The 24,534-nt window shown below is 39.0% G+C and overlaps 1 protein-coding gene across 3 annotated transcripts in view; it reads right to left on the bottom strand.

Annotated features, from left to right (window-relative positions):
- The window catches only part of pld1.L (phospholipase D1 L homeolog), a 107,836-nt gene that overhangs the window by 5,744 nt on the left and 77,558 nt on the right, over positions 1–24,534 (bottom strand). For all 3 annotated transcript variants that reach the window (XM_041562040.1, XM_041562039.1, NM_001136170.1), the window contains 10 exon segments: positions 23,309–23,512; positions 22,080–22,296; positions 20,942–21,070; positions 19,192–19,310; positions 18,875–18,988; positions 12,327–12,437; positions 10,093–10,181; positions 8,826–8,939; positions 4,794–4,843; positions 3,019–3,153 (listed from right to left, as the gene is read on the bottom strand). In XM_041562040.1, the coding sequence (XP_041417974.1) occupies positions 3,019–3,153; positions 4,794–4,843; positions 8,826–8,939; positions 10,093–10,181; positions 12,327–12,437; positions 18,875–18,988; positions 19,192–19,310; positions 20,942–21,070; positions 22,080–22,296; positions 23,309–23,512 (1,282 nt within the window).

Genomic DNA, 24,534 nt, shown 5'->3' with positions numbered 1-24,534 from the left:
GTGTTTTCTGGTTTCAGCTACACAGCTTTCCCCCTGGAAATATGCAATATTATGAACATGTCTGATGGAAATGTGATGCGCAAGTACAGAATATGCCAAAAACGTATACATTTCAAAGCACTTTCTGTTCTCCAAAGAACAGATAACAGGTTCAACAGGTTTAATTGCTAAACTTGACGTTGATTCAAGACAGATGGAGCGCATTCTGACAGACATCCCACTGCTAAAATGTGTTTTCCACAGACAAGGAAGATTCCATTGGAGAATGAATCAATACTGTTATTGTCTTGACTTCAACAAAATAATATTTAAAGCGACCCTGATTCCGGTTTGTGGCTTTTAGAAAGCTGCCATTTACTTTGAATCTTGGCTACTGTGTTTTTCTAGACCTCCATTTAGATGCTCCTTGGCTGGTGGCAGGGATGTGACATCAACAATATCTTAAAATGTATCAGAAGTAAAGCACAGCTCTATCCCCAGCCCAGTTGTATTAGGATAGAGAATGGCACCTTATTCCTCATTCAAACCAACTAACCAGCAACCTTCTGTGCCACCCTGTTTCTCATTTTCCTATAAATGGGTGACTAATTACCGATCATCATGAGGAGCAAAACAAATAGAAACATGGAGCTGATTGGATCAAATTGATACAACTGTTCATAATCATATTAGGGTGCTGAGGTGCACTTGGGACAGAGACCATAGCTACCAAATGCAATATCTCCATTGGACTGTTCCATCTGATAGACCTCCAAAGGGGTGCGCTCGGTGCAGAGTGGGATGTATTAAGGCGTATTTAGCCATAAATCACCAGTGCCCTGCCCTGACCCAACAGCATAGGAGAACTGATAAACTAGATAAAAATGGCATATCCATACAAACAATTTTCCATTTCCCATATGCAGACCTGTCAACCCTCCTGGAGTTTTAACATTTATATTAAAGGAAGAGTTCAGTGTACAAATAAAAACTGGGTAAATAGATATGTGCAAAATAAAAAATGTTTCTAATATAGTTCTAGTTATGTAATATATAAAGGCTGGAGTGACTGGATGTCTAACATAACAAAACAGAACCCAACTTCCTGCTTTTCAACTAACTCTGAGTTAGTCAGTGACTATAAGAGGGGCCTCGTGTGACATAATTGTTCAGTGAGTTTGCAAACTGATCCCTATCATGTAGCTCAGATTCAACAGCAACAGTTATGATCCATGTTGCCCTCCTCAAGTCACTGATTGGTTCCTGTGTGGTAACCAATCAGTGGAAACGAAGAGAGCTGCAAAGCAGGAAGTAGTGTTCTGTTAGACATCCAGTCATTCCAGCCTTTATACATTACATTATTGCTAACTATATTAGAAACATTTTTTATTTTGCACAGCCTGTCTATTTACCCAATTTTTAGTTTTATACTGAACCGTTCCTTTAAGCAAGCGATGTAGGAGGGATAAATTTGGGATGCTGTATGTCAGTTGGCGTTCCCGTCTCCGGCGGTGTCCTATCCAAAATGGCGGCACCCATGATTCACATGGGTGGATGGGTGATGATGTCACGCGCTTGGTGCGAACTTTGAAAATAAAAGGACTTCCAGGTCACGGGTTCGGTGCCTGATTATAGGATTTGTGTGTTTCATTCCTGGGTTTTCCTAATTTTCTGAAATTGCTGATTCTTGGACTTTTGACGCTTGCCTGAACTCTGGACTTTGATTATTGCTGCCAGCCTATTGAACTATTGCCTGAATCCGGACTACATATTTCTTGATCCCTTTAGTTTTCCAAACTTGGACTTTAACCCTAAGCTTCCTCCTTGGGCCAGACTTCTCCCATTGGGAGCCGATAGGGCCCCTGACACTAAGCCAAAACCTCCACATCAGCAGTCCTTTCCCATTCACTTGGCAGACACCTATGCTGGTGGGCAGTTAGGGCTGTGATGGGTAGTACAGAAAGCTTGGTGCTTGAACCCACATAGTGGTGACAGGCTCATCTCTGTTCAGAAATGAAGAAGCAATACTATAGGACATGAACCTGGCCGGTGTCCTGTACAAGGGGATCAGATCATAACTGAAAGGAAGCAGTTGCCCCTATGAGACAGTCAATGTGATCCAAAGGGACAGCAAGATGATTGGTCAAAACCGACCCTATCAGTAACATTACAAACCCAGATCTATGTATGTATGTATGTATGTATGTATGGTCTCCTCTACTTATGGCAGACCAACAATTGGTGTTTCTCAAGTGGGGCAGGTAGAGTATAATGTAATTTCTCCTACCGCACACCTGTAGTTCACCAATCCTGCAACTGGTGGTGCGTTTCTTACGTTGACCCAGCCGGGTCCCTTAGCAACGTATGTGTATAGAAAATGGATCCGCAAACACACTGGTTAATGCAGTCGGGGAGTATCCCCTTTAATTCAGCCACCATACATTCAACGTTTCGGGGGGGATCACCCACCCTTCATCATGATGAAGGGTGGGTGTTCCCCCCGTGACCCCCCCCCGAAATGTTGAATGTTTGGTGGCTGAATAAAAGGGGATACACCCCGACTGCATTAACCAGTGTGTGTGCGGATCCGTTTTCTATACACATACAGGTAGAGTATATACATGCAGTGAAATACTAAAAGTGCTACTGCCTAAATACACTGTGCACGACAAAGGAAAAGTGAATCTTTATACTGAACTTTGCTAAAGTGTAGAATTACGTAACACTTTCAACATTAAAACCTTTAAATGAATGTTAATCTTATATAGAACGGTTACTTGGGAATACGTGTGTGTGATTGCATTCCAGTGCCGTCTCCTGAAGGAATCAAGCGAATTATTTTGCTTAATGCCTGACTGGTTACTGCTTCAGAGAACATTTTTCCAATATTGTACAACTCATTTTGCATAGAAACTGACCATTAAATCACATCGGAAGAATAACACTAGAAGAACCATAAAATGAATTCATAAATCATGTTACATTAAGCCTTTACTTCTGTGACACAACACAAATACATTGTTGAAGCAGAGCTCTTACCAATAATAACTGTATTATCGTCAGCGATGAGCAGTTTGCTGTGCACATATATCAGCTCGGTTACAAGATTCCCTTCCAGTTCCGCGTGGGTTCTCAAACCGCAGAACGATATGTAGTTAATCCACTGGTTTCCAACTATAAACAGCAGGTAATGAAAATTTTTGTTTATTAGACTGGCTAACCTATAGAAGGCAAATCGCAGTGTAGCTCACCACTGGGGGGCTCATTTATAAACTCTTTGCTCCTGGGCAGTAACCCATGGCAACCAATCAGATGATTGCTTTCAGTGGTCAACCTGCAGCTGACTGAAAAAAAGCCAATCACTGATTGGTTGCTATGGGTTACTGCCCAGATGCAAATTTGCCCAGTGTTTATAAATGAGCCCCTGGGTATTTTTAAATAATGACTTACAGTGTGTTAATATGGAAGCCCTATGCAGACTGATGTTTATTTACATGTACAATTTTTGTAGTGTAACTATGCACACAGAACACTTATGCCTGGTCAATGTCAGCAGTTTATCATCTATTTTATTGGCAGACAGCACTGCTAAACCCTGTTCAATGGCAGTAAAAGTCAATGTAGAAATAACCTCACATTAACCACAGAGAGAGACATTTGGGATATGCCTAATTATAATTTGTACATTCATGTGACATGAACAGAAACAAATCCTGAACCCCTCCCTCCTAGCAACTAACCTTCCTCTCTTTAATCAAATAAAGCAATTAAATCAATGAATAAGCAATTCATCTTCTTCACTTTAGCATTTACCAATGAATTAATGCACCTTTTTATAGGAGATTATGCCCTAATATTTATATATATCCATTATATTTTTTATACTAATGTTATAATGCGAGTTATGTGCTTTCACATGTATTTCATATAGGATATGTATACAGGTTTTAATACTAAGACCCTAGAAATGTATAGTCAAAAAGGTATGTTGTTTATAAGGAGATGTGGCCAACCTCTGGTTTTAGCAAGAAATAGGAGGGACTACCTCAATTTTAAATCTGTGTGATTAATGTGATATACACCTATGACTAAACAACTGCAGCAGCACTCCGATCTTTGATCAAACTTTTAATTTGTGCAACAACGGCAAAGTTTCAGGCTATACCAGCCCTTTATCAGGCTTGATAAAGGGCTGGTATAGCCCGAAACGTTGCCGTTGTTACACAAATTAAAAGTTTGATCAAAGATAGTAGTGCTGCTGCAGTTGTTTAATCCATGTGTAGAGAACCTGTGCAGAGAGGAGTACAGCGTGCACCGGTATGAAATGAGTAAGGTGGGTTTTCAGTGGGTCAGTATGTAATTTTTTAATAGGAGTGTTTAATAAACGTGGATCTGTATGGACTTTGATGTATTTTTGATAATTATTTGTTTATTGTGGATTGGGGCAAGATCCTGGTACTCGACTGCCCATTAGACTGTCATACAATTACATTGGTAATTATGTTTGGGTCAAAAGGGGTAAAATGTAACCATTTTTGTGATGCACAATTGGACTTTTATACCAACACATGGACTATGTGTGTCAAGCCTCACTTTGGAATACACTGAACCCTGGTGGACTATGGGTAAAGGGGTGGGATTACATGTATCCCAAATGCCTTAAATATGTTTGTAGCACAAATGTTTGTATCCTGACAAAGGGAGGGTTAATCCCCCCCCCCCCCGAAACGATGCGGTTCTCTTCAAATTTCTGCATTATACGGACTCTCTAGCCCTGCTAATATTTTCAATGAATTAATAACACAATAACTCACTTTCTGCTTTCAGTTGTCCAATGATGGAATGCTCTCCTCTGCAAATGGTCCTATAAATATTTAATTAAAAGACAAGGCTCAGTCAGAACAGAAGCTGAGAGAAACGTAAATTGGCCAAAGGCAGTAAACAAGTCACAATGTACAATGAATTGAAGCTACTGATAATGTACGACAGTCATGAGTCCTCATCTAGTATCCAAATTAAAATCAACTAAAAAAAAAAAAAAAAACCAGATCAAAAACATATAAAAACCGGTAACCATTTACTGGTTGATATTTAAGTAATTGCTCTGACATAAAGGAAATAAACATTGCAGTGACTATTGTCCCCTAACATTCATCAGCATTTCCTTATACCAGAGCAATGCATCAGAAAAGGGAGGTACTGTAAGACCCAGCCAATACAGGGAATATCCCAAACAAATGCTCTTAGGGATATTCCCTGCATCTGATGTATCTCTGAGTGCCAGCAAAATAATGGCTAAGCAAAATACATGAAAGGGGAGGTTCACCTTTAAAGTAGCTTTTATTATGTTACAGAACAACCAATTCTAAGCAACTTTTCAATTGGTTTTCATTATTTATTTTTTATAGTTTTATAGTTATTTGTCTTTTTCTTCTGATTCTTTGCAGCTTTAAATGGGCGTCGCTGTCCCCTTCTAAAAAAAACCCAAATGCTCTGTAAGGGCACAAAGGTATTGTTATTGCTAATTTATTACTAATCCTTCTATTCAGACCCTCTCCTATTTATATTCCAGTTTATTATTCAAACCAATGCTAGGGTAATTTGGGCCCTAGCTCCCAGATTGCTTAAAATGTAAATTGAAGAGCTGCTGAATAAAAAGCTAAATAACTCAAAAACCTTCAATAATAAAAAAATTAAAACAAATTGACAATTGTCTCAGACTATCACTCTCTACATCATAATAACAGTTATCTCAAAGGTGAACAAACCCTTTAATACCAGGTGGTGGTGCTAGACACATGTACATATATATTAAAAAAAAATATAATGTAGCCACCAGGGGGAGAAGAGGGGCTGAATTGTACAAATAAAGTAAAAAACAAGAACAAAACACATATCAAGGGCAGAATCAGAAATAAGGATTTTTAACATTAGAAGGCAGAACTTATCCCCTACACTCAGAATGGGACTAGAGTGCAATTCAGCTTTTTGCACTAAATGACTATTTTCTAGATGAAGAAGATGGAACATTTTAAAATGACCAGAGGCAGCTATTTGCCACCCTGGAAAGTGTAATCTAAGGCAATACCCTCTGGGAAGGACATACATCCATAATAGGTAAGTGATTATTATGGTTACTTTAGCATCTAAAATAAAATATCTCTGAAAATAAACCTTGCTGCCCACATTGGATCTCACCCAAGGACAAGGAGTAACATAAATCTAGCTGAGCACGTGTGGATGAGCTTCCAGCTAATTCAAAGAATTTGTATAAAACAAACAGAAAACGACTGCATACAGGCTCGGCTGTAGTGTGTGGGGTGATTGTTGATACAAATTAAGTTTGTGTGCATTCTTATGCTTATGGTGCAAACCAGTTTGAGGAGAGTGGTTGCACATGCACAAAGGTTTATTTTGGTTTAATGCAGCTTTAGTGTCCAGATTATGTACTCAATTATTGGAACCAATAAAAGCTCCTCGTCAGTCCTCTCCCTCTCTGTGTTGGTGTGTCTGCCACTTAGTCTGTATGACAGTAGATAATGAGTAACAAGGGGGGCACACATTGGCATTCTTGCCTTGGGTGCCATAGATCTTTTGTCTGGTTAAGATAATGTGTACAGGTATAGGACCCGTTATCCAGAATGCTCAGGACCTGGGGTTTTATGGAGAACGGATCTTCATACCTTAGGTCTTCCAGAATATCATGTAAACACAGTTCAGTGTGAAAATAAAAACTAGATAAATAAAAATAAAAAAATGTTTCTAATATAGTTAGTTAGCCAAAAATGTAATGTATAAAGGCTGGGGTGACTAGATGTCTAATATAATAGCCAGAACACTCTTTTTTTCAGCTCTATAACTCTGAGTTAGTCGGCGACTTGAAGGGGGGCCACATGGTACAAATCTGTTCAGTGAGTTTGCAATTGAACCTAAGCATTCAGCTCAGATTCAAAAGCAAAAGATATGAACCATGTGGCACCCCTTCAAGTCTCTGATTGGTTACTTCCTGGTAACCAGGGTAATCAGTCAGTGTAAACCAAGAGAGCTGAAAAGCAGGAAGTAGTGTTCTGGCTATTATGTGAGACATCCAGTCACTCCAGCCTTTATACATTACATGTTTGCCTAACTATATGAGAAATATTTTTTATTTTGCACAGACTATTTACCCAGTTTTTTTTTTTTTACACTGAACAATTCCTTTAAATAAACCCAATAGACTGGGTTTGCCTTCAATAAATATGAATAATATCTAAGGTTGGATCAAATATAAGGTACTGTTTCATTATTACAAAGAAAAAGGAAATTGTTTTAAAAAATGTGAGTCTACGCGAGACAACCTTCCCCTAATTCGGCGCTTTCTGGATACCGGGTTCCCGGATCCCATACCTGTATATGAAATGCATTGTGAGAGATCTGATGCAACCACCATAATGCCATTTGGCAAGACATTTATTCAGTCCCTACATATACATTTACTACAGGGATCATACTATTTACTCTATAACAATAATAAAAGTTATATTTTAGCTATTGCCTAACACAGACATACTGCAGGATAAATTATTAACTTGTCTTTGTTCCCCTCATGATCAGATCTTTCAGTTTGTTTCTTTCATTGACAAAATAATTAACATGGGAAGGTGCTTTTGTACTCTTACATTGGATTTCTGTAAATTCCCTGAAGAAGAATTCAGATGGAGATTTTTAACATCTCTACCCAGTAAAGTAAAGCTTTTTAAAGAGATGTCCAGAAGGTGGTATCGAATTCTCTTATTCCAGACAAAATAAACCAGTTATGCCTGCTCTGAAGCATTCCTTGTGCTAACAGGAGCCCTTCCCTGGCAGAAAAGTTTTTTTTTTTTATCAAGCTGGAATGCAGAATTAGCAAGAAATCCAAGGAGTAAGAGCAACTTGAAGTGCTGCAGACATGTTTGGGCTAAAAGCAAATTTGTTACCTAGATGAAAAACTACACAATGAACTGTTTTTGGTAGAAGGGTCAACTCTGTTTACAGTTGCTCTAATGTCCTCCAACCCCACTGCTATGGGGAGAATAGTGTGGCAAGATCTTATATCTGATCACTGCACAGCAGGAGAGAGCCACGCTAAAAACTGTGGAAGGATAGAGTTAAAGCAGACAGAGCACAAGGTATTGTACCAACTAAAACTCCCAGAACATCCCAAGAACTTGAAATAAAGTACTTATTAAAGGAGCAGTAACATCAAAAAATTAAAGTGTTTTAAAGAAATTAAAATATCATGTACTGTTGCTCTGCACTGGTAAAACTGAAGTGTTTGCTTCAGAAACACTACTGTAGTTTATATAAACAAGCTGCTGTGTAGCAATGGCAGAAATTGAAAAAAGGCTTTATGTCACAGGTTAACTAATGGATAACAGATAACACAACTATTCTACAGAGCTTATCTGTTATCTGCTGTGTAACCTGAATGGCTGCCTCCATTGCTACACAGCAGCTTATTTATATAAACAATAGCAGTGTTTCTGAAGCAAACACACCAGTTTTACCAGTGCAGGACAATATTGCATTATATTTATATTTATTTAAAACACTTCATTTTTTGATGTTACTGTTCCTTCAAGCTTAAAAAACGTGAATGTAAAGCTTCTGCATCTACAAGCTTGGTCATGCAAAATTTATTTGATTTTATCAAATGTTTTTTTCAGCATGTAAACTCACAAGTTCAAGGAGTCTGCTTTAAGCCTAACTTTTCTGTAGAACATTGTACTGGCACATTTCAGTAGCAGAATGGAACAATGTTGTAATGGAATTAAAAAACAAAACAGATGATCCAGTTATTTTATTAAAATATATCTGGAAAGGCCAACCTGTAGTTGAAGTGCATAACAGCCTGCAAGGCACTGCCCCCTCCGGTGGAAATATCTCCTTCGAATCCAGGAAGCAACGGAGTTATAACATAGACTCTGTACCTTTTGTTTTCCCTACAACAAAGAACAAAGAGCTTCAGAATTCCAATATAAATAATCATTTAATGACACTCAGTGATTCATTTTCTCCAAGTTATAATTTGATCCCAGTAAACCATGTACAAAATAACTGGCAAAATGTTAACCTCAAAACTTCATATATTCACTTCTATTTCGTTAGCATTCTAAATGGCTGGATTTCTACCAGTGCAAGGAAAAAGTGTAAGAATTTAAACAAACTCAGTGACTTCAATAAATATGGTATTGACTTCTCTGCGGTGTTAAGGTCTGATTCAGTGCATTCAAAGAGTATGTTTTTTTTTCTAAAAGTTGGTACTGTAATGTTGTAGGACTCTGCAGATTAAAGTAAGGTGTGAGCTGTCCAAGGGACATGTATACAATACTTATTTCATATCAGTAAGGGGGCAGATTTATCAAGGGTCGAATAGTAAATTCAAATTCGAACGTTCGAGTTTCAAAATCCAAACATTCGAATTTGTATCCCCCTGTTCGAATGTGAGATGCATCACTTCTCAACCATGAAAACAGTCCTAATTCGAATATTCGCCACCTAAAACCTGCTGAGTTCATGTACAAGACAATGGCAGAGTTCTCCATTTGGAGATGTTAATAGCCTTCCTGACAATTAAGTTTTTTTTTTTCGGGAGAAAACCCCTATTCGTAGGAATCAAATACAATTCGAATTTTCGGGTCGTAACCAACCGAATATTAGACATTCAAATCTTTTCTTAAATAACCTCCCAGTCGAATTGTGAGTACATTCGAATTAAAAAAAATCCACATGAATTCTAAATTTGACCTTTGATAAATGGGCATCCCTGTGTTGTGTCTGCAGCTTTTGAACCGCAAGGATATCATGCCAGCAACAGACCAAAAGTGCACGACATTGTAAACCTCAGTAAACCTCAAGCTTTTCCAGGAAACAGCAAACCCTTCATTTTAATCTTCTGAAATAATTTTATGAATACCTTGCATGCCATGCATTTTTATATTACCCCTTACATTGTTCTGTAGACGTGCTACATGCAAAGTTAAGTCATTACAGCCCCATAGCTTACTAGAATACAAGCCTCACGGCTGCACAACAAGGTGCAGAATACAATAAAAAAAAAAAAAAAGACAAGGGAATGGGTTAGAAAGAATTTACCTGTGAGCTTTAAGTATTCTCTGAGCAATGCTATCCCCGATCTTGTTAAAAACATGCTTGTTGTCAGCACAGCTGATAAAAAATTGGTTCTGAAATTAAATAAGTAAATAGAAGTAATTAAATAAGGAAAAGACAAAACAATGTAAATAGAAGTAACATCCAGTTAATATTGGGAAATCCTTTGTCAGAACTGTTTTTAGTTACAACAGTGTTAAGTGATTATTTACAAATTTGCAACAAATGTACCATGTATACTACACACACTTCCTCATTTTGTTGCTAACTGAGCAGTTCAGATAGTGATTGCAGCAATGTATATAAAACTTAACCTTTACTACTTGTTACATTAAAACATGTTGCCCAATCACGTACAAACACTCTGCTTTATAAATTAAAAGCAGTGCAGAATGGTGTCCTTCAAAATACATAAAATTAAAAACCGCATATGGTGGAACGATGGATTCCATTATAATCAGTATTTTCTACTTACTAAATTGCCAAAATTCAATTGCTCAATGCAATAAAGTCATTAAAGTGCAGTACCCAGACCCTCCCTTCCAATATTCCCACATGTGCAAACCTGCCTGTCTACATGGGGAGCTACACTCTCCACCGTCCACCTATGCCACCCTATGAGTTTCGCTGACTGTTCAGCTTCATCAGGGGCATAAGTGATGAGAGCAATGCAATTCTCAGTTTATATAGGCTACGGATACTCAATGAATTGCCGCATGGTTCCGGGTTCACATTGTTTAATTACTACCGGTGTCCTACTTGCGTAGCTGCAGAGTTATCTGGAAGTGTGGTACCGTGCTGATTCATGGTTTATTCTGCGCATGTGTTGCCCATACTTCAACGCCTCCAGTTACCGAAGCTACAGAATCAGTACAATCTGTCAATGCCTATTCTGCGCAAGCGTTACCCTCACTCCGTTGCTTGTCATCTGCCGGGGCTCTGCAGTGAATGTTGCTTCACCCATTACCAGATAACATTGCGAAAACTGCTAATCCATATATGGCTAAGTTTATTATTTAAAGAGGGATTCATATCTACTTCATATTGAAATACATACAATAATTAATTATGCTACAAATTAATTGATTACGTAAATATATTAAATATTAAACTTGATTTCTATTAAATTTTGAATATCTGATAATACCACAATATCATGAATAAATTGTTCTGTGATATTCAAATAGTTATTAATCAATTTTATTGCGACCTGCCTGTGTGACTTTTTATTAAAGTAAAATAAATTAAAATGTACTTGTACCAGTGTGTGTACTATTTTTATATGTAGGTGTTAAACACGAACGATCATTATTTTACAGAAATGGTGTGAAGGTAAAGCCTTCATTTAGACCGTGTGGGGCTTTGCTTTTTAACCAATATATCCATTGAGCTTCACATCGAAGACGCTTTTTATCCATGTCTCCTTTTCTAGTTGTTGGACTGATATGGTCCACAGCACTGGATTTCATAACTTCAGTGTTGCCTTCATGAAATTCATTTACATGGCTTGCTACAGAAGTGTTCCTCTAATGCCGAACTGTAATATTCCCATTAATGAGATATGCATCTGTTTTTCACACATTTGCACCTATGTTAGGAAATGAACCCCTGCTTTTATATCAGCAAACTAGTAAATGTTCAAATCATCCCAGTGCTAATGGCCAATGTGCTTGTTTTGCCTGTCTACATAGTGGGGCTCCTTTAGAAACATTGGGCAAATCTGCACCTGGGCAGTAACCTATGGCAACCAATCAGATGTTGGCTTTCACTGTTCAACCTGCAGTTGGCTGAAAAAAAGCCAGTCACCGATTGGTTGCTATGGGTTACTGCCCATGGGCAAATTTGCCAAGTGTTTATAAATGAGCCCCAGTGTGTACTTACTCTCTTTAGTGTGTATGTGCCTTTCTGGACGTGGTTGTGAGTATGTGACTGTGTATCTTTACACAAGGCTATGGCATGTTGTGTGCACTGACAGGGCTAAATGGGTACAGATGTGTATGTACATCTACAACGGTATAAATGCACAAAAGTGAAGAGTTGTATGTGTATAAATTGGATGCATACCATCAACACTAGATCAATTGCCTAATTAACCAGACCATTAATCAAGAACAACCAGGAAATAAAGTTTTTAATTTGTGTCAAAAGTGAATTTAAAGATAGATACAAGTCCATACAGTAGTAACACAATACATGCATCTCCATACATCTCTGCTTACCTCAATGTAAATGTAGTGTTTACTGTTCTCTATCACATGCACATATGCGTTGTGGATAGACTCTTCATGGTACTTAATACCAGCCGACCAATCTGCTGCAGAGCGCAACACCTAAATGGAAGCAGCAGTGTGCGTTATATACACATCCATTCCAGAGCCACTTACATAACATCATTGTTATAAACAGAACAGTTGACCATTAATGAGTAGAATACTAGAGAGGCTGAACTTTTGAAATATTACAATACAAACCAATGCTTTATAAACCAGGACAAGACCTTTTTTCAAAGTCTGAAACATTTGTCTCAGAATATGCAGACCTGCCTAGGGGAGTGCAAACGCCTTGGATTCCACACATTGTGGAGTCCTGGAAAGATCAGCAGAAGATAGGAATGTTTGGATCCACCAGCAGCTGAAGCTTCTACAGATTTGCATTAAATGGGATAGAAAGAAGACTCTGAGCATAGGGCCATCTAAAAGATCTTTAGGTAGTAAATAAACTGTTTAAGAACGCACACTAACTGGCACTACCATCTTCTAGAAGATTTAGAAATCAATAAGAATATATTTTCTCTGTACTTTTCACATTACATTACAAAATATTTGTTTTAGTATTATCCTTTATTTAGTGCAAACATATTGTGCAGCATTAAATGATACACCATTCACAGCAGTGCCTGCCAGTAGGACCAAGGCAAATATCTGATTGGTGGGCTTCCACTGTACCACGAATTTTTGACAGAACTACCCTCAAGCATGTGAACCTCAATTTAGCAAGCAGTAGGCATTAAAGGAGAAGGAAAGGTCAAAACCTAATGCTGCTCAGAGTCCTCTGTGAAACGAAACACCACCTTTCTTTCCTTCTATTGTGTATACATGGGCTGCTGTATCAGACTTCCTTCTTTCAGCTTAAACCTCCAGGGCTGGGGCTTGAGCATGCTCAGTTTGCTTCTCTCTCTCCCCTTCCCTGCTATAATCTGAACCCAGAGCTATGAGTGAGTAGGGAGAGACTCAGGCAATACTCTATGTCACACCAAGCTAATATGGTAGCTGCTATCCTAAACAAACAGAATAAATACAGTGTTATAGCTTGCACTATTGTGGCTAATCTGTTGGCAATAAACTGTCTCTGTAGCTTACCTTATTTAAATAACTGATATGTGCTTTGTAAAGTAGACATATGACAGTGTGTGTGTCACATCCAGGACTAAAAGCCAGAGGAGCAGATATATGACAAAATGGGGATACCACAAGAAAAAAAAAACCAAAGCAATGTGAAAAAAGATAGGAATAAAATATAAAGCGGCTCTGTCAAACATATTGGCCCAGCAGTTATATGCTACAACGCTCAGCTGCAAGTTACCATGACAACAGATGCTGGCAGTTGTAGTGTGACACTGTAAATTCTCTTGCAGAAAACTACTACTCTGTGTGGCAATTGTTTCTAACCCCCAACCCATTCCCCACCAAAATACAATTTTCCTGCCTTCACTGCTTGATAAAAAATGGGCTCCTAGTAAGGAACGTCCAATTGTTAACCCACCAGCACACCCTGGCCTCTGAAGGAAAATGTTTCTGGTGCTCAGTAAGAGGGGTCGGCACCCTAAAAAGTACAACCAGCAGGACTCCATGCAAGCGGGACAAGCCCTGCATATTTATTTCCTATTAAGGAAAACATTCAAGGCAGAGAAAAAAAAATAGAAGTGAAACACAAACAGCTTATAAATAGCTCTGCTAAGTGTATTAAGTTTGAAACAGGGGTAACATCTCTATATTTAGTTGCAGTCATTTCACCCTGAAACTCAGCCAGACATTCTTATCATAGTGCCCTGAAGTGGCAGAATAATTGCACAGATTCAGCTTCCAAGCACACACACTGGTACCCACCAATATTACTGGCCATTAAAGGACAGTATACACCTAAATACACATATGCTAAAAGGAGCACAATAAATAGGACTTGTGTTGAAAATGTATTCTTTATATTGTTTTTATTAAAAATCTCCTATAAAGCACTATTTAAAAACAGATTTATTTTTCACTGCACACCCACCCCTGAGTGATCATGAGATTTGTATAAACAATCCCTCCCTTCCCCAAGCTGCAGCTCATTATAGAGGGGGCTTATCCAGTGTCAGACTGGGATACCAGGGGCCCACCCAAAAACCTTAAACCAGGGGCCCACAAAGAAAATTTAGAGCAGGGGCCCACTCTCAGTACTATTATTCTTCCTCTCCTAGCTCAACCTCTATTTATAGTTTTACATACTAGAATCTATTATTCCATCTATTTAGCCTCTTTGTTCTCATAGAAATGGGGAATGTCCATGAAATAGGCCAAATGTTTAGCAGCACAAGGGCACACTGACACCTGGGCCCACCGGGAGTTTTCCTGGTATCCTGGTGGGCCAGTCTGACACTGGGCTTATCTGTGGACTGGTAATGTCAATTATCTCCTCCACTGCAAACAGTGACTTGGCAGAACATGAAGTTGTAAAAGTGATATTTCTTAGAATAGACAAAAGTGTGTTCAGCACATCCCTATTCATTGAACTCATGAAAAAGGTAGAGATTGAAAAAAGACTTAGTGATGTATTGTACGGATATCTATTAAATTACTCTAATTTACTCCAAAAGAGTGAACCCCTTACTCCAAAAGAGTGAACCCCCCTCCCTTTTTACAAAGAAAAAAGTTGGGACAGTTAAAGCTTTTAGGAAACCTGAAATTCCTACTGTTTTATAGTACAGCAGAAACCTTCTCAGCCAGTCTGATCTTAACTACCCACGTCTTGCCTGATTTGAGATTCCTACATGCCTGTCAATCAGATATGATCTACATTGCTGATCTCCTTTATCTACTCGCATATCTGCGTGATACAAATCTATTTGCCAGCTCCTATTTGCTGATCTGATGTACCAACTTATCAGCATGAATGTTTTACCTGATCAATTTACCTGCCTGACCAGATGCACCTACAGTATTTACCCCGATCCATCTATCTAGCAGGCTACTACTAATATTAGCAGGCTACTTCACATATTTATCATGTATTTTCTCAGAATCTTACCAGAGAGCAATACATTTTTTTGCAGTTGACATGGGAAGATTTATTCAATCTGAGTATAAATGAAAACAAACAATTTTAAAGCAGACAGTGCTGAAGCAGCCATTTGAATATATATATTTATATGATTGAGGCTTATGACTCAATGCAATCCTTTTTCTCCAATGGCATATTTTCCTTTTCCTATATGAGCTCATCTTTTCTGGCACAGTTTAGAAGGAAGGGTGTCGACAGTAACATCAGGACAACCACAGAACTCCTCCTGTGCCCTGGGAATCCGAGAGGTGTTTCATTATACGGTATAATCTGAATTACATTTTGAATCACAACTATTATTATGAAATATTCCAGGTAACAAAAGCTTGGGTGACACTGGAAGGTATCTTGCAAAAATGGTAGTGCCGGCTACTTGTGGTTAATTGTACAAGTGATACATATGTGAGAGTCAAACAAGAAAGTCAAGAAATGTGGCACCCCTTCTGCTCTTGTTCCAAGTTATCTGATAGAAGGGAAGGGCAGAAACCTACATCATAATTCTGATGCCATTGTTTATTTTTTTATCATCTAATCCTAGTATCCAGTGGTAATTTTGTTTTTACAAATCACTGTTCCAAGTCAAGAATGTTTATACAATTCTACCACAGCTGACTTAAGCAGAATGCTCTTAAAGGAGAAGGAAAGCTACCAAAGCAGTTTATTGCCAATAGATTAGCCACAATAGTATATTTATTTTGCAGAATGCTTTACTATACCTGAGTAAACAGCTTTAGAAGCTCTCTCTGTTTGTTTAGGATAGTAGCTGCCATATCAGCTTGGTGTGACATCACTTCCTGCCCAAATCTCTCCCTGCTAATTCATAGCTCTGGGCTCAGATTTCAGCAGGGAGGGACGAGGGAAAAGGGAGGGGGAGAGGAGCAAACTGAGCATGCTCAAGCCCTAGCCCTGGAGGTTTATGCTGAAACAGGAAGTCTGATACAGAATCCCATGTCAACACAATAGAGGGAACGAAATGCTGTGTTTCTTTTAAAAGAGGACTCAGAGCAACATTACTTTGAGGGTTTACTGGTGTATTCATATAGATAGACTTTTCTGATAAAGCCTACTTAATTTTAGTATGGTGAAATAGAATAGAGCAAGCAAATTACAGTGTGATTTTATTTATTTAAATTACTGCCAGGCATGCTATAAAGTTATATTTTTTGGAATATCTCGAAGCTGCATTTTTATCCACAGCCTTTCTAAAACACAGCAGTACAAAAAAATCACTTGGATGACAGACATGCAAGTGTCAGCCAGCTGCAAGTGCAACAGCGTGCCCATTAGATCTTATCTAGCCTGCACCTGTGCCCCCCCCCAGTCTAGCTGCTGTTTGCACTGATCCCCAAATAAAAATCTGGCACACAGTGCAGAAATTAGTGTCAGGAGACTGCCTTAGAGCAGGTAGTAAGAACAGGGTCCTGATGCGGGTTACACCCCCTTATGCTCCATCCTTTACTAAAGCGCAAATCGGCCAACGCTAGTGCAAATTCGCCAGCGTGACGTCATTTCGTTACTTTGCAGATTTACTAATGAGTGCTGGCGTAAATTCGCTAGCGAAGTGGACCTACTCTAGCGCTACTTCGCACCCTTACGCCAGGCGAAGTTGCGCTATGGCGAAGGGACGTAACTACGCCAATTCACTAACTTGTGCATTTTACTGAAAGTTACCTCTTGCGCCAGACTTTACTTCGCCAGGTCAGACCAGGCGAAGTTCAATACAATAGATAGGAGTTTGTTCAAAAAAAGTTGACAAAAAACGTGTCCCGTGTACTTTTTTAAGGGTGATAGTATGAAAAATGGCGTAATTTATTTTTGTGGGTAACCTCTTTCCCCCCTACATTTCCTAACATATGGCAACTCAACGATACAGTGGGCACATGTGTAGGGCAATAGAACACCTTTATTTTATTTATTTAAAGGTTTCCTGGGCTTGTGTAGTGTAATGTAGTTGCTGCAGCATATACGTCCATTATATTTTAACTTTGCGTCGTATGCAAATTAGGCATCGCTTGTGTAACTTCGCTTTGCCTGACGAAGTAACGGTAGCGCAACTTCGCTACCGTTCGCCTCCCTGAGCGCAACTTCGTATTTTAGTGAGTTTGCGTAGCGCTGGCAAAACTACGCCTGGCAAAATGCAGCAAAGCTGTCGTAACTTCAGATCTTAGTGAATTTGCCCCTAAGTGGCCATTGTCCTCTCTTGAGTTGAAAGCTTCCTAACGCAGGCAGCACTCGATTTAAGGTGCAGTCCGCCAGTCTCTGCTATGGGGTCTAAGTCCCATACTCCTCTTTGCTAGAAGAAGCACTCCTCCATAAGAAAACAAGAAATGGTGAGCGCAACCCCAGAGCACAAAACCCCAGGGATTTACAACACAATAACCTAGAGTACAGAGTTTACAAACTGGAAAATTGCATCTGCTTTTGTTGCCTACCCCTAGTTTTGACTCTGAGAGTATTGATATTCAAAGCCTTTATCCCTCCATTGTGCAGGAGGAGCATATACATTATGTAGAAGAGTCTCTAAAACATACAAATATACCACACCACTTGTTATATATTCTTGTGGAATGCGTGACCTTAGCGTTACATAGGAATTACAAGTGAATACTACTGGCAGCAAGGTTCCTCAAAGGGTGCAGCTTTTGCCCCATTGTTTTTAAATGGAAAAGGTTGTTTGCTGAAGGCCCATTTAAACATCACATTGTGGGTCGTTATAGATATATGGATGATTTCACGGTCCTTTTGGAAGTTTTATGAGGAAATCAGCAGTGCTGCCAATAATTTACACCCGACCATAAGACTTATCATGGAAGTCCTGGGCAGGTTACATTTTGTGAATATCCAAATGAGCTTAGCCTCATTAGTACTAAACTGCGCTTGAAAGCTACAGACAGGGATAATGGACTGCTTGCTGCTAGTATTCATGTCTTCACAGTCATTAGTGCATTCCAAAGGGTCAAGCAGTTAGAGCACACCTTAAATCTGATGAGATCATTTTTGGATGCTGACAGGACACAATGTGTAAAAAAAACCTACAAACTCATAGAGCACCGTTGTTACAGTACAGCTACTATTTGAAGGCCAATATTGCATACAAACAGTGGCGGCACTAACGGGGGAGCAGGGGGTGCGAGCGGGCCAGGGCCCGTACCCCCTCAGGGCCCCCGGGCAGTCCGTGTCCCGCTGAAAATGCGGCCGTACGGAGGGGTGCGGGGCCCGCCCCCCTCTAGGATCGCTACTGCATACAAATTAAACAGAACTATGCATAATGAAAAGATACTAGTCATTCTAGTTACAATCAACCCATGGCTGTGCATTTATATAGACACAAACTTTTAATTCTTTTCATTTTTGGAAAAAAAAATTTCAAGTATTTGCTAGTTCCTGATTACCAATCAGAGTCAATGTCTGCTACAGACAGGACACAGTATGTCACCAAATGACTCACCTGCACTTGTGCATGTACAGACCCTGGAACTTGATACGGTAGCTCCTTGGCAGTTTTGTGAGATTTTGGCAGCAAGAATGGGTAGGAAAGAGAACGATATTTTGGTTTCATTATCTATATAAAAAAGAAAAGAAAACTGTATTTAAGAAATGAACAGTATTCAATTGGTAGAAATGGTATTTCACACACACACATCTGTGAATAAACCACATTACTTTTCTTCACTAGAACATTGGAGTGCGGGTCCATTTACTACTGTATATGCAAAAACTTGACCAACGCACCCACCATTTAAGAAGTCTTGGTATGGTACATACTTTAGTAAAGTTCCATCGTTGGATGAAATGCCTTGCAACGTCTCGTGCTGCTTTTCCATGTACAACAGAAGCAATATCGTGCCATGGCATTCTAGGAGTCTGGTATCGATCAATGAAATCTAAGCAAAAAAAAAAAAAACTGCAAATAATATGCTTTGTATGCAGAATAGTTGCATATATATATATATATATACAGTATCTATGCTTATTTTGTATTTATTCTTTACTTAGTGAAGTTGTGAAACATAAAAACAGCCAGTGTTTTGGCATGTTGTAGATTAACAGCAACTGCTCTATTGCAAGAGTTAAGCTGGCCATAGACTCTAAGATCCGCTCGTTTGGAGACATTGCAAAACGAGCGGATCTTTCCCCGATATGCCACTAACGGCATGGCTATATCTGGGGTAATTCGAACGTTCGGCCGTATGGTTGAACGATCAAATTATGATACGCCATGGGGCTGACGGGATTGGTCGGGTAAAAATCAAACCTTCCCGATCGATATCGTGGCCAGATATAGATCGGGAAGACCCATCGGAAGCCCCCATACACGAGCTGTCAAATTGGCCTAAACGACAATATCGGCAGCTTTATCTGCCCATGTATGGCCACCTTTAGAATCCTCTGTGTCTGTTTATGTAAGGGCAGATGCACACAATGCTACTTCGGGAGATTAGTCGCCCAGAGACAAATCGCTTCTTCTTCAGGTGACTAATCTCCCCGAACTGCCTTCCTGTTGGCTAGAATGTAAATTGCCGGCAGAATGGCACTCGGATCGATTCGGCTTTCCGAAGTCGCCTGAAGTTTCCTCGTAAGGCAACTTTGGAAAACAGGGGGAAGTTACAGTTTAACAACAACTGGAGGTCCACAGGTTGGGCAATCAAGGTCTTTGACAGGTCTACTGTTCAATAACTACAGTAGTTTTGCGGAACATGCCACACTATCATCTCATAATGCATTTATACTATTCTGTATAATGCAATAGGTGGTGGATTTTTGTTATCCAGAATCTATCTTGCAGCTTTTTATGCATGTATGATCAATTCTCCTCAAGAGAATAAGCAACATTGCAGAACTCAACAATGAGGACTAAGGCCTTTTCCTGTGATTACACCGACCAACAAAGTAATATGTGTGTCACTGTCATTCTTAGTCTACCCAAATACTGCTATACCTTTATCACAAAGGAATAGTTCAGCGTGAAAATAAAAACTGGGTAAATAGATAGGCTGTGCAAAATAAAAAATTTTCTAATATAGTTAGCTAAAAATGTAATGTATAAAGGCTGGAGTGATTGGATGGCTAACATAACAGAACAGAACACTACTTCCTGATTTTCAGCTCTCTAACTATGAGCTTGTCAGCGACTTGAAGGGGGGCCACATGGTACATATCTGTTCAGTGAGTTTAAAATTGATCCTCAGCATTCAGCTCAGATTCAAAAGCAACAGATATAACCCATGTGGCCCCCCTTCAAGTCTCTGATTGGTTACTGCCTGGCAACCAGCGGGTGTAAACCAAGAGAGTTGAAAAGCAGGAAGTTGGGATATGTTCTGTTATGTTAGACATCCAGTCACTCCAGCCTTTATACATTACATATTTGGCTCTAACTATATTAGTAACATTTTTTATTTTGCACAGCCTTTCTATTTAACAAGTTTTTATTTTTACACCGATCAAATCCTTTAATGTTAAACAGAGAATCAATGTGTTATAATTATAATAAATAAGAAGTCTCAGAGCACTATACCTGCAAATGGTTTGTCCAGCTGTACCCAGTCCTTAAAAACAAAGTTGCAATAGTCCTTTCCATGCCAAAAGCGGGTTTCACCCAAAAGTTCTCCCACGCCTGTCTGCAAACTGCGAACTGATCCTCTATCTGCAATCATGTACAAAGACAAAGTAGAGAATTGCCTTATTGTAAAGAACCATTCCCTTCCATTTAAAAATCACTATAATATCAGAATGTATTGCCCTACATGCTTACAGTTCACACGGCGGGATCCAGATTAAAAAAGGGTGAATGTGTACGAGAAATTTGCACAAATTATTACAACTACTGTGGTGACCAGCTTTTTTTTTTTTTAAATGCATATAATCCCCATTTTTGGTCGTCCTTTAGGCTGGTGGCAGACGGGGAGATTAAATAAATCTGTTCTTCTGCAGATGACTATCTCCTCCAGGTGCTTCCCCACCAGCAATAATGTAAATTGCTGGTGGTGATGCATTTGGAGGCACTTTGTTTTTCTGAAGTTGCCTTGCTAGGAATCTTCAGAATAATGAAGTGCTGCATTATTGCGGGTGGGGAAGCATTTGGAGATTATTTGCCAGCAGAAGAGGAAATTTATCAAGACCACTTATCTCCTTGTCTGCCATAGCCCTTAGGCCAAGGGCAGATGGAGCCTTGGCTTCTCTGCTTTCAGCCTGGATATTTTTTGTTCAGGCTGAGAGGAACGGATCTGCTCCTTACAACTGAACCTCTTCCACTTGTGTGCAGGCACATACAATAGATTGGAAGTTGTCCTAAAAATTCCTGCTTTTGTGCATTTGGGCTGGCCTTTGCTGTGTGACTGCATGCAAAAGGATCTTATTCAAATTGATGGAGATGGGGCCTGGAGCGGTTCTGCATCTCTCAGTTTGAAAAAAATACACAGACAGAGAGCAGCGGTGCTCATGTTCCATCTGCCCTTGAGTTTACATGAACAGGGCTCCTCATAACCTAAATGAATGTACTACTCCAGTTACTAATCTATTGCAGCCTACAATTTGGTAGAATGATGTATATATTAAACACACATCACAGTTACTAAATACCTCCACAAACAAGAGACATTTTGCTGCAGCTTTCTCTTCCTGCATAAGCAAGTTCTTTGGAAAGACACACTTACGAGATTCGCTGTCTATGCTGCTCACACTGTCTGCATGCTGGAGGTTATGTTTGTGGAGCTGCTTGTAAAGGCTAAATTTTGCAAACTTCTTAGATTTCCCCAGTCCTCTGATTCTCGATGAATCCACTGCATCCTCATCTTTCTTGCCTGGAACTTGAAAACTTCTTTTCCCTGCCCTATTATCACCATTCAATGACAGAGTGGAATCAGATGGGATCTTAAAAGAAAAGAAAGAAAACTGATTATTTTTTTAAAGGGATAAAACACACGTGTTCAGCATAAGACAAATAACTTTTTTTTTTTTTACCTTAAAATACCTAGCATTCCCTGTCCATTAAACATCAGACTATGAAGTCTCTTGTTATTGGTAGGGGACACTGTATTAATTTATTTTGTATATTTTAGTTAGTGGCATTTTTGTGAAAGCTTGTCATCTAATCTAATTAAATTCTTACTTGGTTTATTTTGGATAAAGAAAAAAATACAAAAATGTATTCTTTAGCGCAGTGATCCCCAACCAGTAGCTCGTGGGCAACATGTTGCTCTCCAACCATTGGATGTTGCTCCCAGTGGCCTCAAAGCAGGTGCTTATTTTTGAATTCCAGGCTTGGAGGCAAGTTTTGGTTGTATAAAAACCAGGTGTACTGCCAAACAGAGCCTCAATGAAGGTTAATAATCAACATAGGGGCTACCAAATGGCCAATCACAGCACTTATTTGGCACCCCAAGAACATTTTTCATGCTAGTGTTACTCCACAACTCTTTTTTCTTTTGAATGTTGCTCACGGGTTCAAAAGGTTGGGGATCCCTGCTTTAGCGGGTTCTCTATCCAAATACAAACAGTAGAACCATCATTTTACGTTTTTCAGGGGACCAGAAAAAAAAATGGTGTAAAATCCAGGAAAATGTAAAATGCATAATATATAGGTGGGACCACAAAACAACAATGTAAAATGAGGGAAAACTTAAAATCAAGGGATGTAAAATTGAGGTTCCACTGTATATTACAGGCCAATATTCTTTAATTTGTTTGCCATTTCAATTATTGCTAAACCAGTAAATAGACTCAGTCTGCTATTTGGCACTTTGTGATGATTGTGATGAATGCCTTCATTTTAATGATTAAATGTTCAAATCAGCTCGTTACACTGCCAATATACTGACATTCCATGCTCTGTAATGATGGTTTTATTTAACTATTATGTTGCAGATGTTTTCAATATGGTTACCTTATTTATTGCAGTTGTTGACTGTGTTGTTACAATCCGCTTTACACTGCCAACATCAGTTAGTCTGTGTTCATCATCATCCCATCTTCCATAGGCCAGGTCAATTCCTCCGACAAAAGCTACGGACTGATCTATCACAACAATCTTTTCATGATGAGCCCAAAGGTACACGGAGGAGGACATGTGATCTGGGTGCCTCATAACCTAAAGACATTAAAACACACAAACATCCAAATGATGGTACTTAAAACAAAGGTAAACTTTGTTCACTAGATGATAGTAAAGGTTTCAATTATCACAATTATGAGGTGTGTCAGGATTGCAGCAAAGTCCACACCAGGCATATTTCTGCTAGACGATTATCTTAAGGGAAATTTGAGCTCAGAATTTTTTGTGGTTGTTGATTCTTTGCCCCTAGTACTTTAAACTGTATATACTACAAATAGTTTAATGCTATCTCTCCTACAAGCTATGGCAAAATATAGGAGGGCTTGAGGCTTAAAATTATAGGAGGCTTAAGGCTTATACAAGGCTTGATAAAGGGCTAGTGCTAAGCCAGAAATATTACCTGCTTATAGCACAATAAAACATGTTTCTTTCATGAATTTGGTGTGCTGTATTGGGTTTTCTATATTGCATGTTATCCCTGGCAGTGGGAAATCAGAGTACACCTGACACTACAAGTGAAAAATCTCTGTGTAGCACTTTCTGCGTTACAATATACTACAAATAGTTTATTGTTATCTCTGCATACAAGCTATGACAAAATTTAAAGGACATGATGATGGTCGCATACCTAATAAAACTAGAACATTCTTTAGGCCACTAAAACCCTTCACTAAACCAATCTATTGTTAGAGCATTTTCCATGTCATGAACTGATTGTCGTTATCATCATGAATATGAAGTATATCCGATAATGTTCTGTAAAGCATTCTATGAAACGGCTACATCCAGCTTTGGGCCTTGAGCTGGAGAACGCTCTGTTAAGGGATTCAATTAGAGGAATAATGGCACAATAAGAATTTTGGTGGCAGGTAAAGTTTCAATTATAATAATTAATAATAGATAAAAAGGCTTGTAGGAGACAAAAATAAAATGGCTATATAGTTAAATAGTTAAGGTCGGTTGAAAAGTCCACCCCCTCCAAATGAAACCCAGTGTCCATACATACACACACATACACTCACACTGACCCCTCCATACACTCACATAAACTATATATT

Source organism: Xenopus laevis, chromosome 5L (assembly GCF_017654675.1).
Source record: "Xenopus laevis strain J_2021 chromosome 5L, Xenopus_laevis_v10.1, whole genome shotgun sequence".
Taxonomy (NCBI): Eukaryota; Metazoa; Chordata; class Amphibia; order Anura; family Pipidae; genus Xenopus; species Xenopus laevis.
Note: the sequence above shows the minus strand (reverse complement) of the source record. Positions and strands in the feature narration are given on the sequence as shown.